Raw genomic sequence first — 15,536 nt, forward strand, 5'->3', positions numbered from 1 at the left:
CACACACACACACACACACACACACACACACACACACACACACACACAGGTTGAGTGTGCCCAGCACACATGCCAGCCAGAGCTGACCGACCAGGCATTCACTGGCCGTTGCACAAACACTGTATATTTTGTAAAAGGATTGTAAAAGGATTTGACAAAAATATTAACATTTTGCATTGTTACTATGGAAAGGTGTGTTCACAGCAGCACACAAAGGCTCTCTAAAACACAATGCTGCTTTTGAGGTGTTAGTTTTTGAGAAAACTGCCCAAGGGTAAGCAAAGTGGGACTTGAAAAATCTCGACATGGGATTGAAATAAATGGTTGATATTGTTTCCAAAAAAGGTTGAGGTTTTCCAGGAAGACTAACACTTCTTAATTCTTGTATAAATTAGGCAGAAGGAGAGGACGATTTCAAAGCAGCTTCATCCCTCATATATATAATTAGAATTAAAAACAGTGACGGAGATCTGTGCCTATAACTTTATATGTAGCAGTTATGTGATGTGTCATGTGTACATTGAATCAAGAAAATCATAGAAACACAATAATTTCAATCATTCCCACATGAGAGCAGTGCTTGCACTGTCTACTGGGGAGGCTGATGTCGTCAGGAGGCCTGTGGTGACTGTCCCCTCTCCTGCTTACAGGCAGCTTCCTTAACTGTGGACTCCTGCTCTGAGAATCAAGAGCCAGGCTATTGCACTGTGAGTAATGTGGCGGCTTCAGATGACTGGTGAGTAAAATCATCGCTGCATTTTTATCACTACTGAGATTAAGCTTTCTACAAGAACTTTAAAATAATTAAACAGTTCCATACTCCCTCAAAGAGATATTGATACTATAAAGTAATTGATGTCAGGGAAGTATTATTTTAATGTTGAGTTTGGAAGTCACAAAGTGATAGTCAAGGCTAAGGGATGCAGTGTCTACTGTAGCCGGGACTGTTTAGATTTTCCTTCAAGGAATGCTTTCGTGTGTGCTGAGTTCTGCCCTCACTCAGACACGTTGTCCTCGTGTCTGTGTGGAAATTAATGAATGCATCCTTGCTAATAGCACTTCAAGCTGAATTGAAGTATAGGCCAATCAAAAGCATAAGGGATTTGGTCAGGAGGGAGACATGTGATACTCAGTGACCTCCCACTACTGTTTTTATCAACATGCTTGCTATAGCCTTAGAGAGCCACAGAACCTGTAGACCTGTGTCTGTGCTTCTGTGCATTTGGTCTTTTTAGAAAGCTTATTTTTTTTATTTTATCTATTTATCTATCTATTTATTTTTGCTGACAGCATGGCCATATGCACCCAATTTGGATGGTTGGAAATATAATTTCATAAGCTTCCCTGACTTTGCAATATGAAAACCAATTAATCCTAGGAACACCTGCTGTGAGGATGGATGTTGATCTGTGATGCTCATTCCAGAAAAGCTAGTAATTGACTGAAATGTGTAGTGTTGATTTTGAGATCTTTGCCCTTTCGTGTTTCCATAGGACTCTTGATGTTCAGCCAAACCGAGTCACTGTTGGAGGAATCAGGTCACTAGAGCCAATCCTTCAGAGGAGGGGGCATGTGGAGAGCCATGACTTTGTTGGGTGTATAATGGAGTTCGCTGTCAATGGACGACCCCTGGAGCCCAGCCAGGCTCTGGTAGCACAAGGCATCCTTGATCAGTAAGATTTTACTTTTTATCATTAAAAAAAGCTGCAAATGTAGATAGTGAGAATCAAAAGTCTCCAGCTGAGTTATTCACCTGATTGACAGGGCTTCCTCGACATGCCTGACCTGGAACTTGTCCACACCCTCCTCCTGGTCACTCTGTCCCTGCTGTTTCCCACACCCAGTGTTCCTAGTTCACAGTAGGACTTTACATTGCTGTCTCCTCAGCCTAGCATGATGTTGCAAACCTCACCCTTCACCTTGACCCTGAACTTAGAGATACAGGAGCCCCCCACCCCTGCCCCCAGCTCAGACAGTCTTAAATTAGTACAGAGGACCAGAAACAACTAATTTGGGTGAAGTGCAATTGTAAACCACCCTATGAATTTGCAGAACTCCCTAACATACAGTAGAATGGGCTTTAAGCAATACTTTAAAGATTTTTAAAGAAGTGGTAAGTTGTTCCCAGTTAACACAAAGCTTACAAAATTCTGTCTGCACACTATAATCCCCTAGCATCTATAAACCTAAGCAGCCATTTATTTTTCAAATGGTAGGTTTACTGTGACATCTTCAGATACACTTCCCATGCACTTTGCTTATGGCTGGACTTCCCACCAGGACAAGAGAACCATAGAATTCTCTCCACACTGTCTTCCCTCATCCCAGCTTTTCACAAAACTCCCATTCACACAAAAGATTTACATGTGGAAATCGTTGCTGGTCATTTGGGAACAACAGAAGCAGCTATGATGACTCTAATAACGTTGTTTATGCATGCAGGCAGGCATACGTACAGATACATAAATATGAATGCACAAAAATTTGTACACACAGACACTCATGAACACAATACAATACATGCACATATGAGAGAGATATTTGAAATTAGACTAGCAGTCTCTCACCGCTTGCATGCATAATTCTTATTGTATCTTATTTTTGACTAAATAAGAGGCTTGCATAGTTCACAAATAAAAGTCACCAAAAAAAAAAAAACATTAGTACAGAGGATCTCTGTCTAACAAATTGCACAACCCCCCTTTCTCTTTATTGTGTCTTATTCACACAGGAAAAGAATTTCCCTTCTCCACAAATATGTGGATTTATTTTATTCCATTATGCCCATGCCTGGTGTCATACCTAGCAAATGGGCAGTGAATAAGACTTAATTACAAGCGTCTGTGTGGGGTACACATGGACCTAAGTAAATATGAGGCTCTGGACCATGCTAACCAAGGGTTTTTGAACCGTTACACCCATACAGAAGTTGTCACCTTCGGTTGTCATCGTATAAGATATGTTTATTTAGCCTCCTCCTTTTGTGTGTGGTGGACTGTGTTAGGAGGTTTCTGAGCCACTAATTGCTGCAGGGTGGCTGGAACAGCTCTCTCTCTCTACAGTGTGAGCCTGTGATTAAGCACATTGATCAGTGAATGTCTGTTTCAAGTCGAGTTTTCTTCTTCCAGTGAAGTGCTTCATCTCTCCTTTTTGTGACCCTTCTGTAGGTGTCCTAGACTAGAAGGCACGTGTGCTCGCAACCCCTGCCAACATGGCGGCACCTGTGTGGACTTTTGGTCGTGGCAGCAGTGTCAGTGCATGGAGGGCCTTACTGGGAAGTACTGCGACAAATGTAGGTCACCGTTTTCACCTTCGCGGGTGCCGTCACTATCCTGAAAGTAGAAATATGAACACCTAAGCATGTTACTGCATTTTGACTGTAACGTGGCAAATATTAAGTGTGAAAAATAGGGTAAAACATAATGACAGTTGTCAGTCAGCTTTTTATCTGAAGAGTCAAAGAATTGGGCTTAGCTAAATGCTTAGTTTCACCTTATGAACATATCATAGTTTATTTTATGCCACATATTGGGTAGTTAGGAAATTTAAAAAATCAGTAACTGTATTCAGGTTATAGATCAATATTGCCTACTGTTGATTGATATTTCTCTGGTCAGATTTTTATATTTGGCAGAAAAATATTTACACGTTATATCACAGACTAATACACAGCTCCAAACATTGTAAGGTAGTTAATGTGTTAAAAATAAAAGTGACACTTTTTAAAAGTTGGTTTTACATAGCACTATCTCAATCTTTTCATTAATGACTTCCCATTTAAACCCCAATCTTATGGCAATCAAGACATCAGTCATACTCAAGGCATCACCAAAGAACGACGGTCTAATTGAAGGCTGTGTAGTCTTTTCTACCCTGAGCCCTTGGGGCCACCTTTATGAGACCGCTTTATTTTGAAATGAATGATTATTACTTAATTCAGCCACAGGCACCTGATGACTTTTTAAGGGAACATTTGTTGCTACTGTAATAGGAGAACGAAGAGAAATGAGTGATAACATTGGAATATACTATAAGCCAAAAGACCTTAGAGGCAGGCAGGATAGAGGTACTTTAGTATCTTGGCTATAACAGAAAGAGGGGGAAAAAAAACAAATTATTGCTAGGTGTTTCTTCAGTGAGCTGCCCTGGGACTCATTTTTGTAAATCTAGATGTAATTCTGCCCATGTTATTCTGTTTATCTGTTTAGAGTGTAACACCCAGGGCATGGTTACCCACATTCCATTTTCTTAGTGTCCCTTCCTGAGTTATATTGTGGTTACGGTGACATAAACTTATTTGTGGACTGGGAGTCTGTTATCAGGTCATGGTGTCTAATAATGAACCATTCATTATGATGTTTATAGGAAGAGCGAGTTACAGGTAGAAATCTTGGACTGGACACTTTTGGAAGTTCATATTTCTAAAAAGCAGAGAATAGAGAGAGTAAAGACTAAAGACTCGAAGATTTCCAACTGTTAAAATATATTTGCTTAATAATTTCAGGAATGCATTGAAATTGGTTCAAGTTTTGAGCTGTGCATGCTAGCAGTTGGCTGTGTCTTCTATGTCCAGGCTTTCTGTCCCGTAGCAAAGAGTTTGGATGACAAGTACCTAAATAATTAATGACTGTCATCAAGGGCTTTATATTTCACAGAGTCAAAAAGGACTCAACCATTGGAAATATACTTACATAATTATTCACAAATGAAAAGTATTTTCTCAGAGTATGACCAGGGACAGTGATTTTAGAAAGTTGAGTTTTTGTCATTTTTAATACTTTTCGCCACTCTGAAGAATGCTCTAAAAAAGTCTAGTGCATGCCTTCAGTTTTTCCCCTTCTTGACTTTCAGCTGTCACTCCAGACACTGCCTTGTCACTGGAAGGCAAGGGACGCCTGGACTACCACATGAGTCAGAGTGAGAAGCGGGAATACTTGCTGACACAGAGCGTACGGGAAGCCACGCTGGAGCCTTTTGGTGTCAAGAGTCTGGAAGTAAAATTCAGGACTCGGAGTGAGAATGGCATTTTGATCCATATCCAGGAGAGCAGCAATTATACCACCGTGAAGGTGAGAAAAGAGCCTGTGATGGGCCGTCTGATGACCCCCTACCTGCCCCGGGGCCTGGGTCATTTCTCCCACAGCTTCTGTCCCCTTCTTTACAGCCTTAGAGTTCTGACCAGTTCTTAGCAGTCATGCAGTACCTACTCCACACTCAATGCGCCCACACCCTGGGCCAGATCTGAGAGGCCAGTTACTAACCACCTTTGTCTTGGTTTAGAGTAGGGGCAGCTGCCAGGTAGGCCAACATGGAAAGGTATCAAGTCTGTTTCGCTTGATAAAAATCGGTACTGCTTTCCCTCCTAGTGCAAGCGAAATGAAGCATGGAAAGTGTGCCTTGGTGATGGAGAACTATTTTCCATCAAGAGGTATTTTAAGCACTCTTAAGATAGGTTAAATGGTAAGATTAGAAAAAAAAAATATTTAGAAATTATCTGACTTTATTCTGAAATTCACATTCCATTCATCACATAGGTAAAAATCCATGAAGTTAAATGTATTTGGTATTTATTGTAATTTTATTTTTTTGTAAATTTATTGTAAATTTATTTTGTTTTTGTCTCTCCAAATAAATTTTAATGAGAGGGAAATGGAAAAGGCGAGGGAGATGGTGAGGAAAAGGGAGGGAAAATGTGTGATAGGAATGTATTCTCAAACCTGTGGAGACTAGAAAGGGACATGGGTTGGCCTCTGCACTCTCCACCTTATTCCCATGAAACAGGGTCTCTCTGAATGTGGAGCCCTCATGTTGGCTTTCCTGGTTATCCAGTGTGCTTCTGAGATCTGCTTGACTCCTTTGCAGCTATTGACATGGCTAAAGCAAGCACTTTACCCACTGAGCCATCTCTGTGCCCACTCTAAATAAATTCAGAAATTCAAAACAATAACTTTCAAAATGTATGTTCATCAAGAAGAGTGGATTTCTCTCCAGGCTTTTCTTTCAGTTTTCCTCTCTGTGGCTCATGAGTCTGAAATGACAACCACATTTTTTCACAGAGAACATTAACATCAGTTCACCCACAAGATCTTGTATTTAGTTCCATCAACTGTTTAACGAGATAATTTATCATTTTATTCATATTTTTATTGATTTTAGTAAATTCTTAAGAAACCCATGTTTACTGACTTATTTTTTCTTCCAATCTTTTCAAACATGTAGAACAGTATTAGCAATAACTTCATTTAATTAATAAGTAATATTAAAAATAAAATTTATGTTTATCTCTAAATTTTAGGTTTTTATTTTCTAAGTTTCTCTGTGCAGCCAACTCTACGTGCTTTATCCCAGGTGTCTGTTTTTAGTGAGTCACACAAAAGATCAAACATTTTTCTGGTGATCTGCTTGGATCTTCCTTAGCCCATTTGTAGATGGAGATGATTTGTGTCCCCTGTGGTTATTCGGCAGCGTTTGAAGATATTTTTTTTAATGGAAAGATGATGGTGTTACTACTGTGTAGTTGCTGGAGGTCAGAGCAGAGCATCCTATAACACATACAGTAACCCTGGCTGAGACATGCGTGCTCAGAAATGTCCATGAGTGCTGAATTTGAGATGGGGGCCTACAAGGATAGCTTGAGATTTTCACTTTACTTTCACTAGTTAGGCAAACATCCTGGCTCACTGGTTAATATAGCTAGTGAAACAGAGAAGTGCTTGAACTGTGTTTGAATCTGCTTTTCATAATTTCATTCAAAAGTCAATTAGAAGCAATGAAGGCAGAAGATACAGAGAGAGCCCTGAGCTAATGAGCTAGGACCTTAACGAAAGAGAGTTGATTCTGCTTCCCAGAATACCATTCCTTGCTGAGTGGGGACCCTGAAAGAACTCTGCTCAACATTCCTCCATTCTGAGAGGCCACACTGAAGGCTTCGAGAGATTATCTGTTAAGCTCCCTCCAAGTCCCCATGCCATTTAGATGACATATGACACATGCGGTCTCCTTCAGCCAAGAAACTCAGCCAGCATACAATGTGATTGAAGAAGTGAGCGCTTCTGTAAGAAAGCAACTGAATGTTAGGGTCTGTCTTTGTCTCTGTGACCTTCAACAGGATGGCAGCCTGCACCTCCTCAGCATGGTGCCACAGAGCTAAAAGAGAACAAGGCAGAATAACCAGGAACCAGCAGCCATGACATTTAGTGAGAAAATTGTGAGCAGCAGGTTTTCAAAACTAAGGACCTTGGCAGGTAAAAGTAAGTAGAAAGGGAAAAGGCAGTCAGCTGAAAAGATCAAAACAGACACAGAATGTGGCAGAGAAGGGCGGGAGACCACGGGGTCTGCTGGAGTGCGGGTGAGGAAGGCAGGGACGGAATGTACTTCTCAGTGTCAGCTGTGGCCATCCAAGAACCAGGCTTTGTTTCTTTTGGCCCACCTTCTTACCATTCTTTCGTAAACCCTTCATTTATTGAACTAATTCTCTCTCTCTCTCTCTCTCTCTCTCTCTCTCTCTCTCTCTCTCACACACACACACACACACACCCATTAATGCCCATCAGGGGGAAAATGAACAAAACTGTTGGGTGAAAAAACATTCTGGGTGTTTTGAATTCATGGAGAGATAGAATAACTGAAGGGAGAGTCCTGTAACAGTTCTGCTCCGATAATTTAATTTACATATATGAATTAATTATATATCTATGCAATGTATGAGTGTGTGGTATATGTCTGTGGGGGAGGTGTGTCCACTAGGGGCCACAGCAAGGCATTCTTGTATTGTTCCCTGCCTTACCGCTTTGGGTAGGTATTTCGCTGAACTGGGAACTTCACGCATTGTTGAGTTGTCTAGCATGAAATCTCCCAAGATATTCGCCCTTCAGTGCTGGGGTTACAGGGGCGCATCATGGTGTCCAGCTTTTTATGTGGATGTTGGGGATTGGAACTCAGATCCTTAGGCTTGCAAAGAAGCACTTTTACCCACTGAGCCAACTTCCAGCCTACAAAAAAAATATATATATTTTTTAAATCAGGAAACATCACATTAAAATGTTACCATATGTTTGCTATAGGTAACTGTGTTATATGAATTTCCACATAGAACAGATGAACTGATTTTTGGTTTTCCTGGAAGCGGTTCTTCCATGTAGACACAGTGTCTGAGCTGAGTGATACAAGAAACTGATCCATGCTTTCCCTTCGGTCACTGCTGGGTCATGGCATCTCTTTGCCTGGACAGCAGTCCTATCTGGCAGCAGGGATGGGAACGGGCTCTCTGACCCATGGGCTCATCTTGCCTTACAAATTATTCATTTTCTGAAGGGTCAGCTCATAATACTGGAAACTTTCAAGTTGGAAACTGGAGTGTCCTGTTACCCAGTGTTCTACTGGGTGAACTGAAAGAAATCAAATTCCTTTAGATAAATTGAAGAGACAGCTGCAGTGAAGTCGTGGCCAAATCCTCTTGTTATTGTATGGTATTCCACCTTGGAAAGAAAATAGTGAGATCCATTTCTGTCTAAAATCCAAGTGTTGTGGGACATGGAGGAAATGCCACTCTGTCACTGTTTCTCCAACTACTATGCCTTTGTAGCTTTTCGTTCACTCTTTGGTTTTGCAAGTTTCTATTTTTATCTACTTATTTATTTTTATTAACTCCTATAGCCGTTTTACTAAACTTAATGATTTAACATGCTTCCCTCTGTCCTTGAAATACACATAATCACAATCAGTGTCAATTATTTAGGCTACCTAGTCACTTCAACATTTTGGTTTTGTTCTAGAAAGTTAAACGCCCCTTGGGAAACCACTTACAAAATTAAAAACTGTTAGAATTAGTAAATAAACAATTATGTTGCCTAGAAATACACTGTTGATGTATCATGTAAAAAAATACATCGTTTTTTATTTAAGGGTATCATTTTTGATCTGTGCATTGTTTTCAATGCATCTTCTAGATTAAGAATGGCAAAGTGCACTTCACATCAGATGCTGGGGTCGCTGGAAAAGTGGAGCGAAGCATTCCGGAAGCGTACGTTGCGGATGGCCACTGGCACACCTTCCGGATCTCCAAGAATGGAAGCACCACCGTGCTGTCTGTAGACAGGATCTACAACAGAGATGTCATCCACCCCACGCAGGACTTTGGTGGCATTGAGGTGTTTTCCATGTCTCTGGGAGGAATCCCCCCCAACCAAGCCCACCGAGACACTCAGACAGGTAAATGCTGCTATATCCAGGAGGATGATAAAACAAAGGAAAACCTGCTTCTCAAAACGGAGGCGATTTTTGTGGCAAATGGGGAGGGGTGTCTGGGGGGGGAGGTAAAATCCAATTTATTTTGTATTACTTTCTTTCACAGAATAATTTCATCACGGTGTAGTTTTTACAAGAGTAGTTGGATTTCTGATACTGGTGATTATGAGTCTTCTAATGAGCATAACTGTCCTTAGAGAGATTGTGATCAGGGCTTCTGCTCTCTGCTCTCCTCTGCACTGCTGAAATCTGGTTTAAGCGTGGGCCACTCTGACGCTTGGCTTGTCCTCAAGGCCTTTGTCTGTCACACCTGGTTTATCAAAAGTAGTCTTCCCAAGTAACACAGGAGACCAGGGGAAGATATATCTATCAGGTCCTCACAGGATGTAGATATTACTTACTTAGGATCAGTGATACAAAGGAAAATGGAGAAACCCATGTGTTCTTAAATGAGAAGGAGGGAGAGGGTGTCAGAAGGGTTAATAGATGGGAAATGTTAACAAAGAGAGCCAAGGTCAGGGAGCAACTCATGATCAGCTGGAGTGAGGCAGATAATGAAACTGGAGAAAAAAAAAAAGAAGGTGCTGGAAAGTGTGGACTTATTTATTCTCTTGAAGAACAGTTGAGTAATTAGAATCTTAATGAGTATTGCAGTCAAGCATGCGGTAGTACTGCAGTCTTTCAGGCTGTTTCTGAGAATGAACTGGGGAGGAGTCCCAGGACCCAGGTGTTAGCAGCTGGTATCTGGAAGGCCCTGTGGTATGGAAAGGTATTGTTTCAGTTCGAATGGGATGGCCAAGGAGGAAAGCCAAAAAAGATGGACCCAAAGTAATCTGGAGATGAGGGAGAATTCTGAGTTTTCATCTCAAACAAGGTTAGTGCCACCAAGGAAGGGAACTGTTAGAGAAGAGAGAAGCAGAACTCAGGGAAGCATGGAGTTTGTTATGAAACAAATGGCTTTATAGCACCTTCAAAAGGACATTGAAGGGATGGCATGGAACCAGGATAGACTTGGGCTAGAGATGTCAGCACAAAGTATGTAAGTGGAGTGTCAGTGGAGACTAATCCCTGAGATGAGGGTGTAGGATGCCTGGCATCTAACGTTGAAGAAGTCCAGAAGGGAAGCCTGACTTAAAGAACAATGAGTCAGTATAAATGTGCTGAACTTTCAAGGAATTCAAAATGCCACAGCAAGAAGGAGGAGTCAAAAATCTAGGGATGCAGAGTCAAGAATCAATATCCTAGGAAATTCTGGAAAGAGTAAATCAGGCTGACAAATGTCACTTGTCTGGGAAGGTATGTCAAAATGTAGGGAAACACAAAATGCGTCAGAGAATAGAATTAGAGCATAAAAATTAAATTCCAGATCATAAGTCTTTAAATGTTGTGGATTTTAGAATATGCACAGTCTATTTGGATTTTGTAAGAAATCAACAGAGTGTAGATGAGTGGAAGTAAATTCCTGTGCCTTCAGGTAGGAGTTTCCTGGCATCAATGTGCTCAAGCCCAGTAAAGGATTTTTTTAGTTGTTTCTATCATTATGACTCACTACTAACGAACCCTCTTGGGATATTTTTGTTTTCTGCCTTCTGCATCCTGACCATTTACAATGTGAATGCCACTGTTACCTCCTCACTCCTGGGAAACTGCCAGACACCATAGCCAAGACTTTTCTTTTGATCCACAAGGGCCCATGCCAGCCTCTTTGGAGGGCCCAATGTCAGTAACTGTAGACCCCATGGTCTTGAAGTTGTTGCAAGTGGTCTTTATTTTGCTCCTTTTAATGTTCATAGAATAAGTTTGATCTCTTCATAATTCTTGGTCTGTGGCCGTATGAATCAAACTGATAAACCATTAAATAGATGAAAAAAGAGAGAAGGATCAAGACAATCCTGGCTGGGGAGACTTTCCTAAGCCTTCCAGTTCTCCCCATGTGTTATAGAACTACATGACTCTGGAGATACTGTAAAGGGCATGTAAAGGACATTTTTGAGCCAGAGCATGGCTGAGAGCACCCCCGGGGATGAGGGGACCTTCTCTTTAGATCTCATCACTCAGAGGTGAAATGGTCCCTTTTCTCTAAATTGCTTCCTACTGTATCTCTCTGACAGGCTTTAACGGCTGCATTGCTTCAGTGTTATATGGCGGAGAGAGCCTCCCCTTCAGTGGCAAGCACAGCTTGGCCTCCATCTCCAAAACTGACCCTTCAGTGAAGATCGGCTGTCGGGGTCCCAACATCTGTGCCAGCAACCCCTGCTGGGGGGATCTTCTGTGTATCAACCAGTGGTATGCCTACAAATGCGTCCCTCCTGGGGACTGTGCGTCCCACCCCTGCCAGAACGGAGGCATTTGTGAGCCAGGACTGCTCTCGGGCTACACGTGCAGCTGTCCAGAGTCGCACACGGGGAGGACCTGTGAGATGGTGGTAGCCTGCCTCGGTGTTACCTGTCCTCAAGGCAAGGTGTGCAAGGCTGGGAGTCCCGGAGGACACGTGTGTGTCCAGACTCAGGGTCCAGATGAGATCTCCTTACCCCTGTGGGCTGTGCCTGCCATTGTGGGCAGCTGCGCCACAGCCCTAGCCCTGCTCGTCCTCAGCTTGATTCTATGCAACCAGTGCAGGGGAAAGATGCCCAAAAACCCCAAAGAGGAGAAGAAGCCAAAGGAGAAGAAGAAAAAGGGCAGCGAGAATGTGGCTTTTGATGACCCAGACAACATCCCACCCTATGGGGATGACATGGCTGTCAGGAAGCAACCTGAGGGGAATCCCAAGCCAGACATCATAGAGCGAGAGAACCCCTACCTCATCTTTGATGAGACGGACATCCCCCACAACTCAGAGACCATCCCCAGTGCCCCGCTGGCTTCCCCCGAGCAGGAGATTGAGCACTATGACATCGACAACGCCAGCAGTATCGCGCCCTCAGATGCGGACATCATCCAGCATTACAAACAGTTCCGAAGCCACACGCCCAAGTTCTCCATCCAGAGGCACAGCCCCCTGGGCTTCGCCAGGCAGTCCCCCATGCCCCTGGGTGCAAGCAGCCTGACCTACCAGCCTTCTTCATATGGCCAGGCGCTAAGAACCAGCTCCCTCAGCCACTCAGCCTGCCCCACTCCTAACCCCCTGTCCAGGCACAGCCCAGCTCCTTTCTCCAAACCCTCTGCTTTCTACAGGAGCAGCCCAGCTCGGGAACTGCACCTTCCTCTGCGGGATGGGGGTACTTTGGAAATGCATGGGGATCCCTGCCAGCCTGGCATGTTCAACTATGCTACCAGGTTGGGGAGGAGAAGTAAGAGCCCCCAGGCCATGGCATCACACGGCTCGAGACCCGGGAGTCGCCTCAAGCAGCCCATAGCACAGATCCCTCTAGAATCTTCTCCTCCGGTGGGACTCTCCATAGAGGAGGTAGAAAGGCTCAACACCCCTCGCCCCAGAAACCCCAGCATCTGTAGTGCGGACCATGGGAGATCCTCTTCAGAGGAAGACTGTAGAAGACCCCTGTCCAGAACCAGGAACCCAGCAGATGGCATCCCTGCCCCAGAATCATCTTCTGACAGCGACTCCCATGATTCCTTCACGTGCTCTGAAATGGAATACGACAGGGAGAAGCCTGTGGTCTACACTTCCAGGATGCCCAAGTTATCTCAAGTCAACGAATCTGATGCAGACGACGAAGATAATTATGGAGCCAGACTGAAACCCAGAAGGTACCATGGCCGCAGGGCCGAGGGGGGACTGGTGGGCACCCCTGCAGCGGCACCTGGGGCTGCAGACAGCACCCTGAAGCTAGGACAGCAGGCAGGCAACTTCAACTGGGACAACCTTTTGAACTGGGGCCCAGGCTTTGGTCACTATGTGGACGTCTTTAAAGATTTGGCTTCTCTCCCAGAGAAAGCAGCCAGCAATGAAGAAGGTAAAAGTGGGGCAGCTAAAGCCGCCCCCAAAGATGGGGAGGCTGAACAGTACGTGTGAGGTGTATGCATGAGCAAGCAACACTCAAGGCAATGTGTGGCTTCCCGCCAGCGTGGGTCACCCTTCTAAAGCAGGCCAGCAGAGACCGGTGGCCAGGGACGCGTTTCAAATTAACCACAAAGCTGCTCACATAGACTCCAGACGACTCTTTAATTTAAATGTGTTTGGTGGAAAGGTCCTCCTGCATGCATCGTGTTTCGTGATGAGTTTCGGGGCATGCAACATTGGGAAGTCTTGCTTTGTGTTTGGTTTGTGATTTTTGCAGATAATACCATTCCAGTCGCAGACGTGGGCTTGTCCTTTCACCGTGGGGTGTGCCTGTTTCCATTGTAGTGTTATGATTGTGTTTTGCCTTGCAAGATCACTTAAGTTTAACCAGCCCATGTAAGGTGCAGGAAGGAGCACTTCCCATCTCGGAGGGATGGAGGACTGCGTATTAACACTCTTCAGACATGTAGATTGATATGTGACGTTGCTCAGACATGCTAAGGGCTTGTTTTATATGACGGTGGGTACTAAGATTAAGTCATTTTGTTCGGCACTTTAAAGCTCTCTTAGGAACTGTGTTGACGTTTGTGTGTCTCTGTGCGAACAGTCATGGCCTCCTGACTTACCTCAGGCTTCCAGGAAGAACAAGATGGCCGATGACCGCATACTGTCCCCAGAACACTGCCACCCTTCTCCTCCGAAACAATGTTCTCAGCGCACTTCTAAGAGACATTTTTAAAAGTTATTTATTAAAAAAAAAAAAGTTCTATGCTTTTAACATGTAACAAATTGACCTAAGCAGGCCCTAATTGGTTTTATTTTCTAGCCATTCAACATTTACCCCTGAGTACCCAGTTTTTATAATTTATATAAAGTCAGATTGCAACGTTTCTTACTTTCTGTCATTTTGTAGATCATTTTTTAATACTGTGTAAAACTTTTTTTTTTTTTTTTTACACCTGAGCTGTGTTTTTGATACTGATATTTTCCAATGCCGGAAACTTTTCTTGCTTTCAGGGAAGGTAAGAAAATGTGTTTTTTACATTTGTTACTTATGTAACATTCATATTTTCACAGTTTGATATCTGTAACATACTGTATGCTTTCTACCTGTAAATGCCAACAATAGAATTAAAATATTTATTTAAAATACCGTGTCCTAGGGTAAATATGTTTCTATTTTTCTCTGTTCTTGTGTGGGCAATTAAGAATATTCTCTTTTTTTATTTAATGCATTTATTTATTACAATTTATTAACTTTATATCTTATTGTAGCCCCCTCACTCATCTTCTCCCAGTCTCCCTCCCCTCCCCCCACATCTCCCTTTTATTTCCCCATTCCCCTCCTGTAGGCCACTGAAAGGGGGAGTCCTTCTTCCCTACCATCTGACCCTAGCCTATCAAGTCTCATCAAGACTGTATCCTCTTCCACTGTGGTCTGGCAAGGCCACATCTCCAGTGAGGAGTAATCAAAGAGCGGGCAACCAAGTTCATGCCAGAGACAGCCCCTGATCCCCTTACTAGGGAAACCACATGTAGACTGAGTTGCCTATGGGTTACATCTGAGCTGGGATCTAAGTCCTCTCCATGCATGGTCCTTGGTTGATGCATCAGTCTCTGCAGTCATCCCTGGGCCCAGATTTTTTGGCTTTGTTGGTCTCCTTGTGGACTCCTGTCCCCTCCAGGTCCTTCTGCCCCTTCCCTGCCCCCCACCTCACTTCTTCCATAAGACTCCTTGTGCTCTGCCCAAAGTTTGGCTGCGAGTCTCTGCATCTGCATTGTTCCCCTGCTGGGTGGAACCTTTCAGAGGACATCTATGGCATGCTCCCATTCTGTTTCTCTCCTGCTACTGATTCTGGTGTTTGACTTCTGAATGAGAAATAAGCATCCTGTTTACAAAAGAAAGAAAGAAGGAAAAAAAGAAAGAAAGAATATTCTCTTTTTTTTGTTAGAAAGGCATATAGCAAGATAAACTTAAGTAGACCATACCACTTATTATCAAAAATCGACTATAAATAACAACCAGCAAAGATATCTTAAAGCCACCCAGAGCATTCCTGTTCAGAACCCTGGGACTTCCCTGCAGTAAGCTAAATCTACAGTAGTTGGGTCCCGGGGGACCAACATTGTGACCCGTGTCTAAGCACACTTGCTATTTAAAACTTCCCAGGTGACTCTGTTCCGTGAGAGATGGGTGTGGAGTGGGCTTATGGTTGTAGATGCAGCCATGAACTAAAGCTAATTGTGAGCGATCTCTGGCCCTGGTTTTCTTCAAGAGCCCAGCTCCATCTTTTTTTTTCTAAAGCCAAAGCTGGTAAGAGGAATATCA

At 43.3% G+C, this 15,536-nt stretch overlaps 1 protein-coding gene across 3 annotated transcripts in view; it reads left to right on the top strand.

Moving 5' to 3' along the window:
• The window catches only part of Fat4 (FAT atypical cadherin 4), a 129,630-nt gene extending 115,266 nt beyond the window's left edge, over nt 1–14,364 (top strand). For 2 of the 3 annotated variants that reach the window (XM_055626183.1, XM_055626184.1), the window contains exons 12-18: nt 651–736; nt 1,494–1,673; nt 3,168–3,292; nt 4,852–5,069; nt 8,949–9,210; nt 9,984–9,986; nt 11,358–14,364. In XM_055626183.1, coding sequence (XP_055482158.1) covers nt 651–736; nt 1,494–1,673; nt 3,168–3,292; nt 4,852–5,069; nt 8,949–9,210; nt 9,984–9,986; nt 11,358–13,219 — 2,736 coding nt within the window. In that variant the 3' untranslated portion in view covers nt 13,220–14,364. The remainder of the gene's footprint in view (nt 1–650; nt 737–1,493; nt 1,674–3,167; nt 3,293–4,851; nt 5,070–8,948; nt 9,211–9,983; nt 9,987–11,357) is intronic. The other variant, XM_055626182.1, reaches the window with a different exon arrangement.
• Nucleotides 14,365–15,536: the final 1,172 nt, after the last annotated feature.

The sequence above is a fragment of the Psammomys obesus genome, unplaced genomic scaffold (genome assembly GCF_907164565.1).
Source record: "Psammomys obesus unplaced genomic scaffold, mPsaObe1.curated_primary_1811, whole genome shotgun sequence".
NCBI classification, from domain to species: Eukaryota; Metazoa; Chordata; class Mammalia; order Rodentia; family Muridae; genus Psammomys; species Psammomys obesus.